The following is a 20,860-nucleotide window of genomic DNA, read 5'->3' as shown; positions in this document are numbered from 1 at the left end:
AATAAATAATGCAATGCTCATACAAACTCTACTATATTCCAATCTGTGTTTTTAAAGCCTGCTTTAAAGGCAGTGTTTGTAATCTGCATGTACCGATGTTTAAATGCATTGTACTCTGGGATTGTTTTAACTCACATGTTAAGTCTTCCAATATCTTCAAAATTGACATTTGGACCATCCATCAATAACTGTGTAACTTACTTTATGTTTTGTTTACCCAGAAAACTTTTTAGCCCACTTAAAAGGCTTGGGTTGTTATGTGTCCTACAAAAACAAATGTTAAGTACCTCACAGAGACATTGTTTTTCTTACCATTCCAAAATCTGAGAACCAAGTACATCTTCTGAGCAAGTGTATTTAAACTTTCATCATAGCATGCAATAATACAGGCACTTTTTTTCGCTAAAATATGGAGCAAGACCATGGACAATTGTGTATGCAAATTTGGTATGCTCCGGAAGCAGTTTTGGTGCAGTTTCACTGCCTGGAAACATCACTGAAAACAGAAACAATATCTGCTATGTTGCACAAAGACTTATGCTGAGTACCAGCATTCAGGCACCATACAATTTCAGTTTTTGTTGCTTGCTCTGATGATAAAGATACCTTAAGAGAATTCCTCTTGCATAAACTATCAGAAGTAGCATTTGACGAATATTATGCTTGCACTGTAAGACTTGGTACTTGTTCATCACTTTCCAGATGTAAAGACTCTCTAACACAACCTCCTGCTTTTTCTTACAAAACAAGAAACTGGTATACATTTCTTTGAAAGTTCAATTGTAGATTTGCATTTCTTCCTCTTCATATGACTTGTTAACACATCACTATACAGAATGAGATTTTCACTCTGCAGCGGAGTGTGCACTGATATGAAACTTCCTGGCAGATTAAAACTGTGTACTGGACCGAGACTCAAACTCGGGACCTTTGCCTTTCGCGGGCAAGCGCTCTCCGCAATATCCTTCCCTTCAGGAGCGCTAGTTCTGCAGGGTTCGCAGGAGAGCTTCTGTAAAGTTTGGAAGGTAGGAGACGAGACACTGGCAGAAATAAAGCTGTGAGGACGGGGCGTGAGTCGTGCTTGGGTAGCTCAGTGGTACAGCACTTGCCCGCGAAAGCCAAAGGTCCCGAGTTCGAGTCTCGGTCCGGCACACAGTTTTAATCTGCCAGGAAGTTTCACATCTCTATACATATTATCTAATCTAAATAATCATTTGCAGAGCTTAAAGTAAGCAGAATCTTGTATTTTTCATTTCATCTAATCAAAACTGAATATTCTTCACTGAGCAACTACAATGGATTGAAAGTGCGCATGCTACCAGCACTCATCTGTGAAAGAAGTGTTCTTATTTAGGCAGCAGCTGCCAGCCTAGCAACAGCAGCAACAACCAAGTAAACTATTTTGTGACATTTTACATGTTCCTAAGCAGGAGCGAATTATATAGTTTCATGTATGTACTTTGGTAGTTTTGTTTTTGAATCTTTGTGCGTTAATTTAATTTACTAGATATTTGTTAGTGTCTACAGGAGAGTTCCTCAGCACGTGCCAATATCCTTTTGCTTGTTTGTTTAACGTAGTGTAGTTTTCCACCGTCTTTTGTACGGTTAGGGACTGTGATTGCCGTGTGCAGAAGCGAGCTGAGTTGGTAGCACTTCACTCTCAGTTCCACACTGCAGTGGCTTCAGTTACACAGCCAGAGGCTGCAGTGGACAGGCATCACTGTTGTGGACTGACCGTGGGGTCGAACGAATGTCCAGCACAATCCACGAGTCTGCTGATCAGTTCACACCAGTGGCCAGTCCAATTGAGGTTGACCCCTCACCTGTAGTTGAGTTGGAGGTTGCCTTGGGGCATGGTAGAGTGCGGAAGAATTTTCTGGATGGAGGGGGGCACATGTATGGTCTCCCCGATTAGTCTAACAGGTTCCACATGCTATCTGTGGCTAACAATGTCTCTCAACCAGATGCAGTCACTCGCCCTGTTTCAGAGGGAACCTCTCAGCCCGCAAGATACGCCACAGACACAGAGGGTGGGATTATTGGTAGTTGGGAGCTCTGATGTTAGGCATGTTATGGGGCCCCTGGTGGCATGGCTACCAAGGAGGGGAAGAAAGCCAGTATGCACTATGTGTGTGCATACAGGGTGGTGTCATTCCAAACATGGAATGGGTTCTTTTGCACGTCATGAAGAGCACAAGGTGCAGCCAACTGCAGTTGGTGGCTCGTGTTGGCATCAATAATGTGTGTCACTCTGGATCAGAAGAGATTATCCATGGTTTCCAGAGGCTATCAGAAGTGGTAAAGGCTGCCAGTCGTGCTTGCAAGATGATAGGAGAGCTCACCATTTGTAGCATAGTCAACAGGACTGATTGCGAACCACTGATACAGAGCCAAATGGATGGTGTGAATCAGAGGCTCAGACAGTTCTGCGACCATGTGGGCTGCAGATTCCTCAACCTGCACCTTTGGGTGATGGGGTTTCAGTGTCCGCTAAACAGCTCAGGAGTTTATTACAAGAGGAACCAGTTATACAGGTGGTGGGCTGCATGCCATGGACTGGGCAGTTGTTGAGGTTAGAGGGTCTTCAGGAAACACAAAAAGGACTTCAGTTTCGAAAGGTCCATGTCGAACACAGGAAGAATGTAGATTTAGGAACCACTGGCGTAACAGTTCTAGATTGTTGTAGCTGTGTTTGTTGGGAAAGTACCAGAGCTCCAAGCACTTCTGCTCCAGTCGTTATAAGCACTGAGATAAGTTCAGCCGAAATTTTGTCAGAAAGGACAGCGGTGGTGTGTCTGTTGCTGTTAGAAGCAATTTATATTGTAGTGAAATTGAAGAAGATAGTTCCTGTGAGTTAGTATGGGTAGATGTCACTTTGGCAACTGGAATAAAATTATAACTGGATCATTTCACCAACCTCCCAACTCAAGTGATACAATTGCTTGAAGGTTCAAAGAAAACTTGAGTCAAATTTCTAACCTGTACCTGACTCATACAATTATAGTTGGTGGTGACTTCAATTTACCCTCAATAAGTTGAGGAAAATCCATGTTTAAATCCAGAAATGCACATAAACACTTTCTCTGAAAATTATTTAGTGCAATTAGTTCAAGAGCCCACTTTAATAGTAAACAGTTGCGAGAATACGCTTTAACTCTTAGCAACATATAATGCTGAGCTAATAATGACCATCAAAACTGACACAGGGATTAGTGAACACAGGGCTGTCATAGCAAGACTGAATACCAAACTCTCCACAAATAAACGAACAGCATGTCTATTCAAAAAAGCAGATAAAAACTCATTTGCTGCTTCCTGAGAGACAGTCTCCACTACCAAACTAACAATGTAATTGTAGACCAGGTGTGGCTTGAAATCAAAGAAATACTATCAACACCAATATAGAGATTTATACCAAATAAATTAATAAAAAACAGAGCTGATCCCCTACGATACACGAAACAGGTCAGAACATTATTGCAGAAACAACAAAAAGGCATGCCAAATTTAAACAAATGCAAAAACCCAAGAATGATCATAAGGCCGTTGCAGCATCCCTGAATATGGAAGTAAATAGGATTATAAAAAAAAAGTTTGGGTCTGTTTGTTATCATTAGGTCCAAGATGTTGTCTCCATGAGTCGGTTCTCTGTTTAATTGCTCGAGGTAATTTTTGGATAGTGCACTCAGTATAATGTCACTCGATGCTCTGTCCCTACCACCCGTCCTAAACATCTGAGTGTCCCAGTCTATATCTGGCAAATTGCTGCTCAGTCAGGAGGTCGGTAAAAGAAGCCAGTTATTAATCTAGCTCGGTTGTTGAGTATAACCTCCACTCTTTGAGGCTGTTGCCCTTTCTGTACTTGCCCGAGGCCATCTAACCAAAAAATCACCCAGTCCACCCCACACAACCGCTGCTACCCGTGTAGCCGCCTGTTGGGTGTAGTGGACTCCTGACCTATTCAGCAGAACCCGAAACCCCACCACCCTATGGCACAAGTCAAGGAATCTACAACCCACACTGTCGCATAACCGTCTCAGCCTCTGATTCAGACCCTCCACTCGGCTCTGTACCAAAGGTCCGCAGATAGTCCTGTTGACAATGCTGCAGATGGTGAGCTCCGCTTTCATCCCGCTAGCGAGACTGGCAGTCTTCACCAAATCAGATAGCCACCGGAAGCCAGAGAGGATTTCCTCCGATCCATAGCGACACACATCATTGGTGCCAACATGAGCGACCACCTGCAGATGGGTGCACCCTGTACCCTTCATGGCATCGCAAAGGACCCTTTCCACATCTGGAATGACTCTGCCTGTTATGCACACAGAGTGCACATTGGTTTTCTTCCCCTCCCTTGCAGCCATGTCCCTAAGGGGCCCCATTACGTGCCTGACATTGGAGCTCCCAACTACCAGTAAGTCCACCCTCTGCGACCATCCGGATCTTGCAGACTGAGGGGCAACCTCTGCAACAGGACAAGCAGCCATGTCCGGCCAAAGATCAGTATCAGGCGGAGACAGAGGCTGGAACCGGTTCGTCAGACAAACTGGAGAGGCCTTCCGTTCAGCCCTCTGGAATGTCTTTCGCCCCCTGCCACACCTCGAGACGACCTCCCACTCTACCACGGGTGAGGGGTCAGCCACAATGTGGGCAGTATCCCGGGCAGCCACAGCCGAAGTCCGATCGGGGGATAAGTGGGATGAGCTGGCCGTTCCCGACAAACCCCTGTCCGGACCCCCAAAGTGATGCCCATTGGCAACAGCCTCACGCTGTGTGACTGAAGCCAACACTGCTTGAAGCTGGAAGCGAAGGGATGCCAACTCAGCCCGCATTCGAACACAGCAGTCACAGTCCCTATCCATGCTACATACTGCTGTGCAAAGAACGTCTGAACTAATCTACAGAGAGCATAAACAAATCAACACAAAATTTTAACGGTTATTAAAATATAAGATTGCCTAGAAAATCCAGTAATGCTGCTACTTGCGCACTACTGACACAATGCTCGGCGCAGAAGGAGACTACGCGATTTTACACTGTTCAATTACTAAAACACGATGCTACAACTCTCAAATACTATAATATGTCCAAAATTTGTGAATTAAACAATGCAAGTACCCAAAAACACGCAAAGAAATTAAGAATTAAACTATGTAAGAAATAAGTGAGCTAAGAGTATACGACTTGCTGCTGGCAGCTGCTTATCCAACGGCGGCAGGGAGCATCAAAGAACACAAAGTATTATCAGAGTATGCTGATGCAATAGCTCCATACTTATCAATCACATACAAAAGTTGCACAGGTCACACCTGTATTCACAAACGCAATACGTGTAATCCACTAAATTACAGGCCTATGTCATGAAGCCTATGTCTTGAACGCCAATATGCAGCAGGATTTTGGAACATATATTGTGTTTGAACACTATGAATTACCTCTAAGAGAATAGTCTGTAAAACACAACTAGCTCTTTACTCACACAAAGTGTTGAGTGATATTGACAAGGGATTTCAACTTGATTCCATATTTCTAGATTTCCAAAATACTTCTGACACTGTGTCTCACAGGTGGCTTATTATCAAATTGTGTCTTATGGAATAGCATCTCAGTTAAGTGATTGGATTCGTTATTTCCCGTCAGGGACGTTAAAGTTCGCAGTAATTGATGGAAAATTATTGAGTAAAACAGAAACGATTTCTGGTGTTCCCCAAAGCAGCATTATAGACCCTATGCTGACGTAATCTATACAAATAATTTAGTAGACCATCTGAGCAGTTGTCTTACGTTGTTTGCAAATGATGCTGTCATTTATCACCCAGTCAAGTCATCAGAAGATCAAAACTAATTGCAAAACAATTTACATAAGATATCTGTAAGGTAGCTGTAGGAAATTTGGCCATTGACCCTAAATAATGAAAAATATGAGGTCACCCACACAAGTGCAGAAGGAATCCATTAAACTTCGGGTACAGGATAAATCAATCAAATATAAAGGCCATAAATTCAACTAAATATCTAGGAATTACAATGATGGACAACTTAAGTTGGAAATAACACACAGAAAATTTTGTGGGGAAGGTGAACCAAAGGCTGTTTTATTGGTAGAACACTTAGAAGATGCAACAGATCTACTAAAGAGACCACCAACACTACCCGTGTCCGTCCTCATTTGGAGTACTGCTGCACTGTGCGATATCTTTACCAGATAGCATTAATGGGGTACATGAAGAAAGTTCAAGTAAAGGCACCACATTTTGTACTATCGAGAAACAAGAGAGAGAGTCACAGACATGATACAAGCTTTGGGGTGGAAACCATTAAACCGAAGGTGTTTTATGCTACACTGGGATCTTCTCACAAAATCAGAATCACCAACTTCCCCCTCCAAAAACATATATTGTTGGTGCCAACCTCTATAGGGAGAAATGATCATCAAAATAAAATAAGAGAAATCAGAGCTCACACATAGAGATACAAGTGTTCATTTTCTCCGTGCACTGTCTGAAGAGTGGAATAATAGAGAATTAATGTGAAGGTGGTTCAATGAACCCTCTTCCACACACTGACATGTAATTTGCAGAGTAGGCATGTAGATACAAATGTAAATGCAGATAATTAATTATGAAAATGGTAAGATTACTCTCAGGTATACAAACACTAAAAACACTGAACTTGTGTACTGTGCGTTAATAAAAGTAATACTACAACCGCAGAACACAAGCACAAATAAATATTACTGCCCTATATTAACTGTAAAATAGACTAAAATCCAAAACTTACTTTTCAACATATGCTGAAAAGAAAATGCTGAAACAAAATAATGAAGCGCAGCTCGCTAAGATAGGTTTTGCCAAGTGGGGAAACTGCACATTTTTCTTATGACACCTGGTACAAAACGCTAACAGATGCCTGCTGCATTGTGGGACAAATACTTTGCACCACATGACATCACCTGGCTGCAAGGTTAACATGTACCGAATATTTTTGGCCACCACTCGGAAAAACCTGTCTTAATGAGCCATGTAATGTGAACTCTTTTTTAACACTCACCACTAGTAGTGCAGTTCCAACATTTTAGCATGTTTTAAGTGAGATCTGTATGATATTACAAAAATGCATTGTTTTTAAAGCTATGAACTAAAATTCCAGAAAAATGAGAGACGTTCCTGACTGTTACATGATTTTCCCAGAACTTAACAATTCCTTGATAATTTCCGGTTGCCAGGTTGAGTGGCTACCACAAAAATATGAAATACTCCACGTATAGAATAATTAACAATTTTATCAAAAAATGAGAACTTACGTCTGCATTCCAAGGCAGCTGGTGGTCGAAACATGTGCCACAGTGGCTTCTGACAGACTTCACAATTTGTTGGCATGTGGAACGAGATCTGGATAAACTCATGACCTTTGAGAGAATAGGTCCCTGGCTTATCATCCCTCAGTGTAGAGAGCTCCAACTGATTCGTACCACTCTCATCTGGTCTTCTAGCTTCCCCTTCCCCAGCGTAAAGTAGCTTTGGGGAAAACACAGCCAAAATTGAAATGAAACAATTATATTTCAAGAATGTTAGTAAGAAGTAGTGTATTTAATATCTTACCTGAAAAATTCGTGGAATATCTTTGGCATCTGCTCTAATTACATCGCCCTGTGTTACTGGACGAACGTGGAAAACTTTTCTATGAAGGGAACCAGTCAGTGTTAAAAAATGGTTTTTACATCTCACATTAAATACAATAAATTCAAGAAGGTACTTACTTAAGATCAAGAACAAGTGCAGGATCCGTGTTCTGCTTATCACTTTCCGAATTATAAAATATTATTTTCTTTGAGGACACTACAACATACTGTTTCTTCCAACCGTGTCGCCTTATATTCTGTTTGTTAGGAACAGACAACCAGCCTTCTAACCTTGACTCTGAATAAAAGATAAATAAAAGCATTAGATAAGAGTTACACAAAATTAAATGAGGATTCAACTACATGAATGTTTCTCACCTTGGCCTATTAAGTCATCATCATTGTCAGCACTACTTAATGATGCAGTTTCACTGCTAAGAGATGCTAGCTTAACATGTAGCTGCTCTATCTCGGAGTCTTTGGAATCAAGCTCCATTTGCAGACGGATTTTCAATGTATTTTCTTCCTGAAGTTGAGCTTGTAACTCCTGCATATCCTTTTGCCATTTTGCCACCATCTGGCTGTATTTATCTCGTTCCTATGGTGGGAGGACAACACAGAACAACATTTGACTTTTCTGTAACGAACTGAAATAAAAACAATTTTCTAGTTTTGGAATATTTTCTATTTTTAAGTCTTACCTGTGTGAGCTCCTGTTGAAGTTTCCGACATTCTTTCTCTCGCTTCCTAAGATCTGCTGACGAAACTTTGTTCTTACCACGACCTGCATTGCTCATATCTTTACGATTCATTATTTCTGCTAATTTGTTCACAGCTTGCATTTTCAGTAGCTGTTCTGTTTTTAGTTGTCGGTGTAGCCTTTCCAGTTCTTCATTGTTATTATTGGCCTCATTTGTAACTGTGAACATTATAGCTCTGTTTAAGTATGGCTAAAAGTATTCTCTAATTGCAATAAGAAATATTGGTAGCTGAAGTATTGATGCAATCTTGAATTCTATGGCAGTGTATGAAATGGGAGAAACCTACACATCATTCACAAAAAATTTCTTGCTGTTAATTTGTCTTAGGCAGTTATAATGAACTCAACAAATATGTGAACTTTTTCATTGTGTGCATATGCAATTATTATAGAAAAATAATTTCACAAAGAGAAAGATGGGTGCAACAAAACCTACCTTCAGAACACAGAACTCTCAATACAGCCTACAGGCCCCTCCCCCACCCCCAACCCCCTCTTTGGGAAGGAAGGCAGGACTGTGATTGTGAATTCTGAACATTACATTTCAATGTTGAAAAATTTTCTGCAGCCAAGAATGGAAGGGACTGTTGACAAAGAGGGACTGGGGGACATGTGGTTCCAACAGGATGGGGCTACAGCTCACACAGGCCGAAATTCAAGTAATGTTTTGAAGGAAATGTTTCCGGTACCTCTGGTCTCTTTGAAGGGTGGTGTGGGATGGCCAGTGCGGTCATCAGACTTTAGCATCTGTAATTTCTTTCTCTGGGGATATCTGAAGGAAAAGGTGTTGGAGCATTGGACCCTATGAGAGTGGATTACTGAATTGGTGAATGCCATACCTCATGATGCATGTGAAAAGACTGTTCAAAACTTTAGAGATCATTTCCAAAAGTATATTGGTGCTAACATCCACCATCTTGAAGACATTCTTTTTCACACTCGAGGAATATAAAATGACACAGGTGTAGCATAAGGATGAACCAGGTTATTTTGTAGATTGGGCGGACAATGGAATACCATTTTCAGGCACGTGGCAATGATTGTGGGTAGGATGGTCCCCCCACCCCACCCCTCTCTCCCAACACACACACACACACACACACACACACACACACACACACACACGCTTTGTGAATACACAATAATTACGGCATGAGGGTGGTCAGAGGATTAATTACAGGCATTTGTCTGCAAAAATTTCGGTAATCCCTTCAGCATACTGGGCACAAGATTGCTCAATACTGCACAAGAACCATCCAAAGACAGATTGTGTAGGAGAGACTTTTTAGTGAGGAAAGAATGGCAATTGTTTGGTCACGGCGGCCTCAGTTACTAACCCAAATCCTATGGTGGCCCAGATGAATGTCGCCCATAGTACAGTACTGCCCCACCATCCTGCATACATTGCACAGTACATGTTTTGACCAGCCATTTATCTGGATCATTATGTTATCTGGACACAAATGTTGATCTGGAGTAACAAAAAACATGTTCATTCGACCAGCCGACATGTTTCCATCGATTCACAGTGCCCACTGGCTGATGGCATCATTGTGTCAACTAGGGAACAGGTAGGAGTCGTCTGCTGTGGAACCCCAGTCCAGCAATGTGACTGAATGGTGTGCCGCAAAGCTCTTGTGCCCATCGTAATTGTACTCTGTCAATAAGTCCACCACAAATCACTGCCTATCCTGCTTTACTGAGCAGGCAAGCCTCAGACATCCACATTCTATAATGAGATGTGGGTATCAAACAGCTTGTTGCCTACTTGTGCTTTCATAGTCCTTCAACCACTTTCCATAGATGTTCACAACAGTAGCATGCCAATAGCTGACAACTTTGCTGTTTCTGAGAAGCCCGTTTCCAGGTGCCAGGCCATAACAATCTTCCCCTTTTCTAAGTCACTTATGTCAGTTGTTTTCTCCATTTACAGTTCATATTGTCAATAGAATGATTCCTCATCAGTCTCTGATCCACTTACGTACTACTCTTGCTATGTCAAATGCCCCCACACACCATCAGGTGGCGGTCAGTCTCCTGATGGGTACTGGTCATAATGTTCAGGTTCACTGGTGTAAGTGAAAACAACAGTAATACAAAAGAAAAAAATTTACAGATACAGAGCTCTGTGGTCGTGGACTACAATTTAGGTGGTAATAAAATTACCATAACCAGGCACTTATGTTTACTGTTGTTATTTATTTAAATGTGCAGCTAGCTTTGAATGGCTAAGCACTTATTTTCAAATGCTCAAGAGTAATTGTGTTTACTTACATCTGTTCAGTAGCTTAAGCCAATAGCAATTCCAGTGTTACCATTTGAGTTTTGCTGTGCACATATATGAGGGAACTACAAAACTGAATGCCCCGAATTTTTCTGTAAAGATTCACACATATTATTATGTATTATAATATTCATTGTCCACTCTACAAACACAATGGACGCATGTTCCTACACATCTGAACAAGTTTTATGCCACATGTGTTCAGTTTCTGCTGGCTCAATACTGTGCTACTTCTTCATGTGTTTTCATAAAGAAGTCTATCTTTTGACATCCTTAGCATATGAAAAGCTCATCTCAGCTACCACCTCTTCACCACCATGGCATCTCATTGTGGTGTTTCTGCAACTCTCGTAGTTCATTTTTTTCCTATCCTCCAGTTATTGGTATCTTCGCTTATTACAAGTTAAAAAAATTTCTTAATACTTTTCTTTAGATAATTAATAGCTTTAACTCATATTTTATACCAAATGTTGAATCTTTACATCACTATAAAAATACCAGAATTACAGTAAACTTATATAAGTGAAGATGGCATTAAATGCTCCTTTTCTCAGAAATTCGGCATAACTGTAAAGCCCCCCCCCCTCCCCCGTCCCCAGATGCTAGATGTGAGCATCTATTCCTATATCTGTTCTATCATCCTCACAGAAGATAATCCAGGTACTTTATGTGGTTCACTCACTTGTAGGTTAATCCATCTAGTGACGGGTGCATCAGTTACATTTTTTTCTGTCCATTACCAGGTTTTCTATCTTCTTTTTAACATGTATTTCTGTTTTCTCGGCAATTTTATCATACTTTCACATCCTTCTGATTACTTTTGTTTCTCAGTTTCTTATTAATGCTATAAATTCTGCTTAATCAAGCATAGAATGCCTTTAGGGATCTGTTTCAGTAAAGTCTCTATCGATCTTCTTTACGATGAAGTGACAGCACTGGTAATATGGTGTCCTCTAGTCTCTGACCAGCAAAAACATTAAAATTATTTGACAAAGTTTCTTCTACACACATTTCAACTAATATGATTACTTTTGAGAGTTTTTCAAATTGTCGAATGATGTTCACTATTAACTGCCAACGCATGTTGCCACAGGCCTTTTTGAAATTTAAAAGCAGTATCGCCACCGCCACACTAAATTCCCTAATTTTCTCCTTTTTTTATCTCAGAATGAAGAGATGATTCAGTTTGAATCAGTTTTTGCAGAAGAAACACTGGTAACTCACTTATAGTTTTTCAGTTATTGAGATCAGTAAAGGACATAAATAAGTCCTTCATTCACCATTAAAAAATAAATTTTGTCTTTCATTTTGCTGAGATATTGTCAATGGAATAGCAACTTACACAATACTGGAGATGTTTATGTTCTAGTCTACAGTCACAGTTTATTTATTTCATTTACTGGATATTGGTTTCACTACACTGTACTGTCTTTCGGTTACCCTATGATCAAAAATGTCGGTAATATGGTTAGAACAATAATTCAAGAGCTATTTGCAAAATATTAAAACTATTATCATCTATGACAGCAACATATGGTATGTGGTGCACCTTATAATATATTGGTAACACCTTACCCCTGGCACACAGTCGTCACACTCACTTCGCAAGTAGATGTGTCAAACACTAAAAGAAAAGGTCATTATTGAGCTTTAAATAGATGTAAACTGTGGTCAACAGTGATAAAAGTGCCACCTATTTACAGAGTAGTTTTTCCTTTCTTTTTCTTGCTACATCTCAAAAAAGTCACATTGTAAAAGATATCTAAAAACAGCATAAAATTTATTTTAGTATTTCAAACAATGGAAAATCCAGGATGGTACTGTGTACCGAAACTGGTAGCCAGTAGGCAAAATAAATAATTGGTGATTATCGATTAAAACATAACTTTAAGACCTTAATGCTTAATGATGACTGAATTTCTTAAGAAACCCAGAAAATGTTGTCCAAGAATCAATAAATAATGTGCAAAAAGATTTATGCTGATTGTTTCATTGGTTTAAAAAAAAAATCTTAAAAATCGGTTAATTTATAGGTTGACTGAGGAAAATATTATTGTTGACTTAACAATTATTGCTGTACGATCAATACAGTTTCAAGGTTAAATTAGGTAAAAAGTATACAATATTTTTACAGGACTGATGAGGTATTTGTTTTCATCAAGACAGACAACCAGTAAAGAGTACCATAAGCTCTCATTACATGTTAAATACTTTAAGACCACTGTTGATGCAATAATGACACAAGAAACTACAGGGATAAATTGCATACTGAAAACAATTGCAGCGATTCCATATCAGTTTCTGTAATATGTATCAACAATAAACGTACCTTGTTGCATAATCTTCAGCTGATGATTTAATTCATCTTTTTCTTTCACTAACTGGTCAACAGTCTTCTTATAGTCCATTTCCCTCTCCTTCGCCTGTTTGTAACAAAAGATTCTCTCTTGTGATCTAGCATTGCATGTAAAAAAATAAACATGAATAACTTTAAAATTGTGCAGTTCATTCTTCAACTTCTGTTCCCAACCATTCCTTGTACAATTCCCAAAAATCCCATTCTCTGTGGCTCAATCATTTCTGTCCCTTATCACTCATGTCTTGTACTCAGGTAAAATTCTTTTTTTATTTCATAACTTCTACTCTGCATTTTAATACTACAAGATCTAGTAATGGATCAAAAAATATCATTTGTGAATTACAATACCAACTACAAAAATGATATAGTCTGTATCAGAGAGAGAGAGAGATAGAGAGAGAGAGAGAGAGAGAGAGAGAGAGAGAGAGAGAGAGAGAGAGATTCATTTCTTCAGAGAAACTTTTCAATTGCTGTTACAATCCCCCAATTCTCAAATTTTCCTAGCTTGCCACCTTTCTTGCAACTTGCTCTTTAATCAGCCTGCATTTATTACAACAACACAACAATAATCCTGTTCTTCAAAGCAATAAAACGCCTGTGTAAGTTACCACTATGTGCTAGTTGGCTTTGTAAACATAAAGAAATGAATAAATTGTTCATCTGTGTATTGAGAAAAACTCATAGAACCTGACATAACAAATTGCACACTATTAAAAGCACAAAAATCATAATAATGTAACGTTAAACTAAGAAATTCCAGAATTAAAGCACAATAAAAATAATAATTAATGAATTACAACTAAAAAAGTCTTAACAATGAGGAAGGAAGAGAGACTGTTTTGGGGAGAGCAAGGAAAACAAAAACTGAGATCAGTGAACTATTGTTTTTTTAATCTGAATATTCATTTTTTGAAAATTTTTCCCATTTCTCAACAAATTTCAAGGAGCCCTAACTACAATACCGCAATTTGTACAATCTATTCACAAGCGGCAGCACGAGAAAAAATATAAAAGATGCAGAAACGTATGAGCATTTGGAGTCAGTGGCTCTTTCTTTTGGCAGAAAGGCTGAAAGGAAAGGAAGAGGGATGAAGTAAAGCACTGGTGAGGTTTACAAAATGGGAAGATTTACAGAAAAGTCCCCCAGAATCCTAGGTTAGGGGAGACTTACTAGATGGGGCGAGAAAGAAAGCCTGGTCCCTGCACCAGACCAGATATAAAAACCTGAGAACTTAAAGGTGGAAGATAGAGTAACAAGAAAGAAAGACACTATGGAAGACATATAGTGCAAGAGTCAATAAGAGCAGAAACCTAAGTGCTTTATACATTGTAGACAGGTGACAGGGGCAGAGAAAAATAAAAGTCAGAAAAATAAAATAAAATAATAAAATGGAGCAAAGAAAAGGAATATTTACAAAAAGAACTGGCGAGACAACATAAATTAAACAAAATTTAGGTCATGTGGATGGCGACACCCAAGGACATGCCGTAAAGTCAATTCGCACCTGAGAAGTTCCGAGAAACTGGTGTCAGGAGGGAGGATCCAGATGGAATGAGTAAAACAGGCACCAACATAATGAATATCATATTACAGAGCATGCTCTGTGACAGGATTGCCAGTATACATTCTCTGTCTATGCCCATTCATCATTACTGGTAATTTGGTGGTAGTCACATCAAAATAGAACATTGAACAATGTTCGCATAACAGCTGCTACATGCCTTTTGTTTCACAGTTGGGCTCTCCCTTCGACAGCATGGTTTTTTTTTGTCAGTTACATGGCTGGTGCAGGTGGTGGTAGAAGGGTGCATCAGGTAAGTCTTATAGCAGAGAGTGTCAGCAGCATAGGGGCCATAGGGTAAAGAAATGGGTGCAGAAGAAGCATAGTATCTAACCAGGATACTGGAGACATTGGAGGCACAATGAAAAGCTATTCTAAGTGAGGTGTGCAAAATAACAGACATGATGGATCTCATTTTAGGAAGTAATAAACCTATGGATGTAGTTGACTAATACATCGGCCCAAGATAGTACTGCGTAACAAGAGGTGTACTCCCAAGTTGTTTTTTTTTAATGTATCAGAAGTACCAGAATTGGATGTGATGGTCCAATAAATCTGCTTTTGCACTAGGCTGGTAGGATAATTACATACAGTGAAGGCTCAGGTGAGATCAGGTGAGAATGGTGGTGTATTGCTGTAAACCGTTTTCTTTTCAACAAATATATTTGCCTTGAATCCCAAGGCTGAATGGGAGGGAATATTTGACATGGAAAGCATGGCAACTGTCCAAATGTAAGTACTGGTGTTTGTTTGTAAGTTTAATGTGAACTGAAGGATGTAGTTGACAGTGAGAGTGACGTCTACATTAAGGAAAGTGGGACAACATTTGGAATAGGCCAATGTGAAATTTAATTGAGAGATTTATTTCTAGATTCCAAAAATTTCTACAGGTCTGCCTCCCCATGTGACGATATGTGAAAAAGTCATCAATATTATATTGCAGTACCTGTGTTGTCCACAACTATACTGCAATGGTCCTTCGGACATGCGTGCATGGTTGAAGGAACAGGTACAGCAGCAATTACAGCCATTATGAAATATATTTGCAGTTGCAAATATGGACAACCATCATCTGTATGATGGAGTAATAATAACGAAAATTTTGGGCTGTATTGGGGCTTGAGCACGGGCTCACAGTTGGCGACAACAAATGGAAGTTTGGGTCAAGCTGTGAGTCATGCTCAGATAGCCTAACGGTAAGGTGACCACTCACAACATGCATGAAACCCAGGTTAGAGTACTGGTCCAGCACAAAGTTTCACTGTCCGCATTCCATTATACAGTTGATGCTTGTCATATCCACAATTGCGAATACATTTCATGAAAGTCATCAATATATCTAAGCAAAACAAGAGACTGAAGGCTTACGATTCCAAGAAAGCCCCTGAAAGTGCCCCAAGAAAAGGTTGGAATAGAAAGGAACCATCTCGGTTTGTATGGCCATACCCCGACCTGTTTGTATTTCTGCCCCTTACAGGTAGAGTAGTTGTTGGTAAGTATAAAGTTGATTAAGGTGAGTAGGAGGGATGTCACAGGTTTGGAATCGGGTGAGTACTTCCCTTCCCTTCAATCCTTCAGGCAGCAGAAGGAGCCACTGGCTCCAAAAGCCCACATGTTTCCATGTTCAGTTGGTTGTTTTCTGTTGTCATCATTCGATGAATAGATTTTTTTTATGTATCCACATTTTATTTTTAAATGTTGATTATATTTGCTTACAATTTGCACTTTAGGTACTCACAAGAACAATGTCATCTGTTTCTTCATTTTCTTCATTAATTTCACCTTATTATATTCCAAACATAATTCAGTGGACCTTTAGTATTCCTGTCGGGAGTAGTCTGGCACACGGAAAGTGTTCAATTATAGTTCAGAAATCTGCAGACTAACACTAACAATGTGGAATCCTACTGAAAAAGTATGTTGCAGATTGCTGAGCTCTTTTTCCACTTCATTTTGTTAGACTCAAGCTTGCAATCAACACCCTATATGAACCTAATAACCTACTTCAATGCTAACAATATTCTTCACAGCTAATGTGAGACAGCTTAAAATGTTACCTCATATAACACAAAAGAGTTAAACTGTGAGAAGTAAACAAAGTGGAAGTACGTCACTGCTGAAGGCTATGGACTGTAAGGCAACAGAAGGTCATCAATATGCATCTCCCATGAAAGTGTTTGCACTTATTTGGCGTCTTCTGCTTTCTTATTGCGCCACCACTGTATGAGAGGCGAATGCCAATGTGAACAGAAACATGTACAAGCAACTGGAAGTACCTGTCCTATAATCCAACACAGAATTGTCAGTCAACACTGCATCTCTTCAAAACATAATTTGCTATATCATTCAGTTCCTAGCATGAAACACTAAGTCATATAATAAGCATACAAAACTACTTTAACATCAGCTGCTACAATTACAACAAAAACATTACACAAAAAGTAGCCCAGTACTGTATTTCGGTTAAATGACTGTTTACTTCCAATCAAATGACTGTGTAAAGCAAGTTTCTACTTCCTTCATTTCACACAGATTGAAATAAACTGGATGTCTTATTCAAGTCCTGACTGTTCAAATTCATGTGACAATATAGTGTGGTCTGCACTGTAAAAAACTGTGTGCAAAACAAAAGAAAATAAATAAATAAAATAAACATGGCTTTTTTTTGTAAATTGTCCTATTTGCTAACGGACCATTCCTAAATGCAAACTGTGAATCTCTCAACATGTGCTCAGAAAAATAGTCAATTACATGTCCAGTAGCTAAACCAGGTCATTTTCGTGAAAAAGGGTTCAGGAAGACATGAATGAAGCTACAGTATGTCATGTAAGACTTTTGATTCAGTTTACATACAACAGATATGAAATTACCTCTATGCACCAATCTCAGGGAATTAATAATTCAACCTTTCTTTTCTATCTTCACAACAACTTATTTATTTAATTTTTTTAATTTTAATTTAATATTCAGTTATCTATTTGCAGAACTTATATTATGAGCCCCTTTCATAATATTGTCCTTTCCATATTTTCTGATAACAGCTACTGCAGATAGCTCTTGCATGCACTGAAATCTCTAATAGAATTTCTGCTTTCTTTCATATGATATTCTCGAGCCTTGTATTATTCACATTGGCTCACAATAGGATGATGATTTATGTACCTTGGCAGAAAGCAGCTTTTATGAAGTACAAGTCCTGGATGAAAGCGCTATATTCATTATTGAAGCTGTAAGCACACACACCTCCTACCACCACCATTCATTCAAGAGGTGAAGGAATACGGCTACTGCAAGTTGGACAGCAAAACTAAGTTTTTTGCATGTATATGTACTGTTCGTTTTTTTTTTTAACTATGGCTATGATAGATATCAGCTTCTCAATTTCCAATATTCATCTCTCAATCAGTTTCAAAAGAACTGTACATTAATTGCTCCAATGGAAAAAGGAAAAAAGATTATGGTTTAATATCCTATTGAAAATAAAGTCATAAGACAGGGAGACACATTCAATTATCACAGAAATGGGGAAGGAAAGCAGCTGTCTTCTAACAATTGCATTAATCAACTGACAGAATCCACAGAAAGCCTAAATTATGATGGCTGGTCAGGGATTTCAGCCCAGATCCCCTTTAATGCAAGTGTGGTGCCTTAACCACTGGGCCATTCCCTGCCAAAGTTCCCACATGCCCATCACAGGTTTTGCTGAAATTTTGTGTGAATATCTGCAAATGTTCCCAATGAACATTGATAAAGTTTTATTTTTACCAATTTAATACTTGCAGAGATATAGTCATTTGTTTGATCCCATAGTGCAGCTATCAACACTACGCCTGTGAGTTTTCAGCAACTTTGAGGCATATCTCCAGTGATATTTTATTGAAAGAAAAAAAACTAAGCCAGCTTGCACAACTTTTTGCACTCCCATAAGTGAAATAATAATAATAATAATAATAATAACAATAATAATAATAATAATAATAAAGATTTCCTGAGTGATTTGCATATAGATAATTTGAAGCAAAATTGACCAAAAAATAGATGCTTGAAAAAATGTGAAGTTTAGCTTTTTATGTATCCAGAAGTTATTCCGCGATACGTCTGAAACTTTGCAATAACGACTTATCAATAAAAGGCCTTAGAATCTAAATTTTCATTCAGCTACTGCTTTACAACAATTTAGATACTGAGGGGAAAGTTGATTTTTTTTATGCCAAAAATGCAACTTTTGAACCACTTTCACAAAAAATAGTCTTTTGCAAACTTTTTAAAACCATTTTCATTACAAAGACCATATTCTAAACCACCTAACAAACTATATTTGGTTTTCCAATGTGAGCATAAAAAAATGACAAGTTTGAGGTGCACTGAAAATGGCACCATATTCTGTTGGTACTCACAGACTGAACCTGACATCTTTTTCTATGTTCAATAATTGTCTACTACTTTCTCTGGAAGATAATGTCAAAAGTCATGATGACTAGGAAATGAGCTTGAGTCAGAAAAACTGCAAGTAAGTAATCTTTGTTTGTTTGTTAGTTAGAAAGAAAGAAACAAACAAACAAACTAACTAACTAACTTTCTTTCTTTCTTTCCTTCCCACATTTCTACAGCATTCAGCTCTAAAAAACTATTTTTATAAAAAATGAAATTGAATAAAAAATCCAACAAAAATAATCTTTTTCTCTTTTTGTCGCTCTACCAACTTGAGGTAATCACATTTGAAAAGTGTAATTTTTTGGATTTTCTGTTATCAAAGTTTCTTCCCAAAAGAATTCCCACAAGTGACATAAACTGGCCGGCAGTATAATTTTCCTCATGACATTCTACAGCAAATTAATGAGCCCTGTAAAAAATTGAAGTAGCTTGAAGTAAACATACACTTGAAAGTGACACTGAAAGAGACCTCTTAAAGCTTTGGCCTCTGACACTTATAGAAATGTATCAGCAGCTTAGGATCCTTTGTTAAGAAGTCCACATCAGATTGGGAATATGTGGTAAAGAAACACGTCCATGGCTGCTGTCGCACAGCTATCAGGCGTGTCCCCTATGGTAATGAGGATGCCGGTTTCCTCACTTCAAAAGGAACTAGCAGTGGTTAGAGCCACCAAGAGCCATAACAACACATTTATAAAATTTTTCATGTTTACTTAACTGCAAACTAAGCTAACAGAATTCTGTACATTAAACCACAATTAAACTAGCATATCAATAGCATTACACAACAAAAAGACATACAAATAATTTTCTCTAACATGAATCAGTTCCAAAAAATGTCTGGAAGACTGCAGTGAACTTCACCAAAACTTACACAATGTGAGAGGTGTAAAACCTGCAGGCTATTCATACAATGTGTGCTGCACCTATTACGCAAAAAACAATTTCACTACCATGATCTCCACTGGCTTAGTAATGCTCAGTTAAATTGTGACATTTATAACGAGTTTGCTTTTGTAATTATATCAGAAAAACATGCTGAAATATTTCACGATGTCGTAATACAAAGAAACTTCTTTTTTGGAGCTTTTCTGAGTTATTCAGTCTTCAGCTCACTTCCTAGTCATGAATACTTTTATGCTGCCTTCCCCAGAGAACACTAAATAATTATAGAATGTAATAAAAGGTGTCAGATTTGGTACCAGCAAAATATGGGCCCATTTTCAATCAACTCCAACTTCTTGTTCTTTTTTAGTGCCTTATATGCTTGCACTGAAACATCAAATATGGTTTTTAGGTGGTTTAGAACATGGTCTTTCAATGAAAATGGTTTAAAAGAGTTTGCAGAAGATATTTTTTTGTAAAAGCAAGCCAAAATCGCCATTTTTGGCATTTTTTAGAAAAATCATCTACCTTGCCTTCAACATGTAAACTACTGAAAAGCAGTAGGAGAACGAAATTTTATATTCTAAGACCTTGTATTCATAAGTTATTATGTACAAAGTTTCAGGTTTATCCCAGAACTACTTCTGGAGATATAAAAAGCTAAACCTTACTTTCTTTAAGTGTGTTTTACTTTCTTTTAAGCTTCCTTTAACACAAATACATCTACTATGAAGAGATGAAGCTCTTAGAAAACCTCTCTGCAGTTACCTTAAATTCCCAGCACATCTCATTCCCCAAATTTTCATTTTTTTAAAATCTAATTTTGGATGTCTCATCAATTCCACCTACACTTCTGTTTATTCTTTCTATCTTAACTATCCCAAGTTTTAATCTTTTAAACCTGCATACATTTTACTACTGGGTAACCTACTTCATCTACATCAGTATTTGTCTA

The 20,860-nt window shown here is 38.5% G+C and overlaps 1 protein-coding gene across 2 annotated transcripts in view; it reads right to left on the bottom strand.

Moving 5' to 3' along the window:
• Positions 1–20,860, bottom strand: part of LOC124615439 (rho-associated protein kinase 2) — a 209,116-nt gene that overhangs the window by 23,831 nt on the left and 164,425 nt on the right. For both annotated transcript variants that reach the window (XM_047143326.1, XM_047143327.1), the window contains 6 exons: positions 12,995–13,088; positions 8,323–8,540; positions 8,000–8,219; positions 7,760–7,919; positions 7,602–7,680; positions 7,304–7,517 (listed from right to left, as the gene is read on the bottom strand). In XM_047143326.1, the coding sequence (XP_046999282.1) occupies positions 7,304–7,517; positions 7,602–7,680; positions 7,760–7,919; positions 8,000–8,219; positions 8,323–8,540; positions 12,995–13,088 (985 nt within the window). The remainder of the gene's footprint in view (positions 1–7,303; positions 7,518–7,601; positions 7,681–7,759; positions 7,920–7,999; positions 8,220–8,322; positions 8,541–12,994; positions 13,089–20,860) is intronic.

Source organism: Schistocerca americana, chromosome 5, assembly GCF_021461395.2.
Source record: "Schistocerca americana isolate TAMUIC-IGC-003095 chromosome 5, iqSchAmer2.1, whole genome shotgun sequence".
NCBI classification, from domain to species: domain Eukaryota; kingdom Metazoa; phylum Arthropoda; class Insecta; order Orthoptera; family Acrididae; genus Schistocerca; species Schistocerca americana.
Note: the sequence above shows the minus strand (reverse complement) of the source record. Positions and strands in the feature narration are given on the sequence as shown.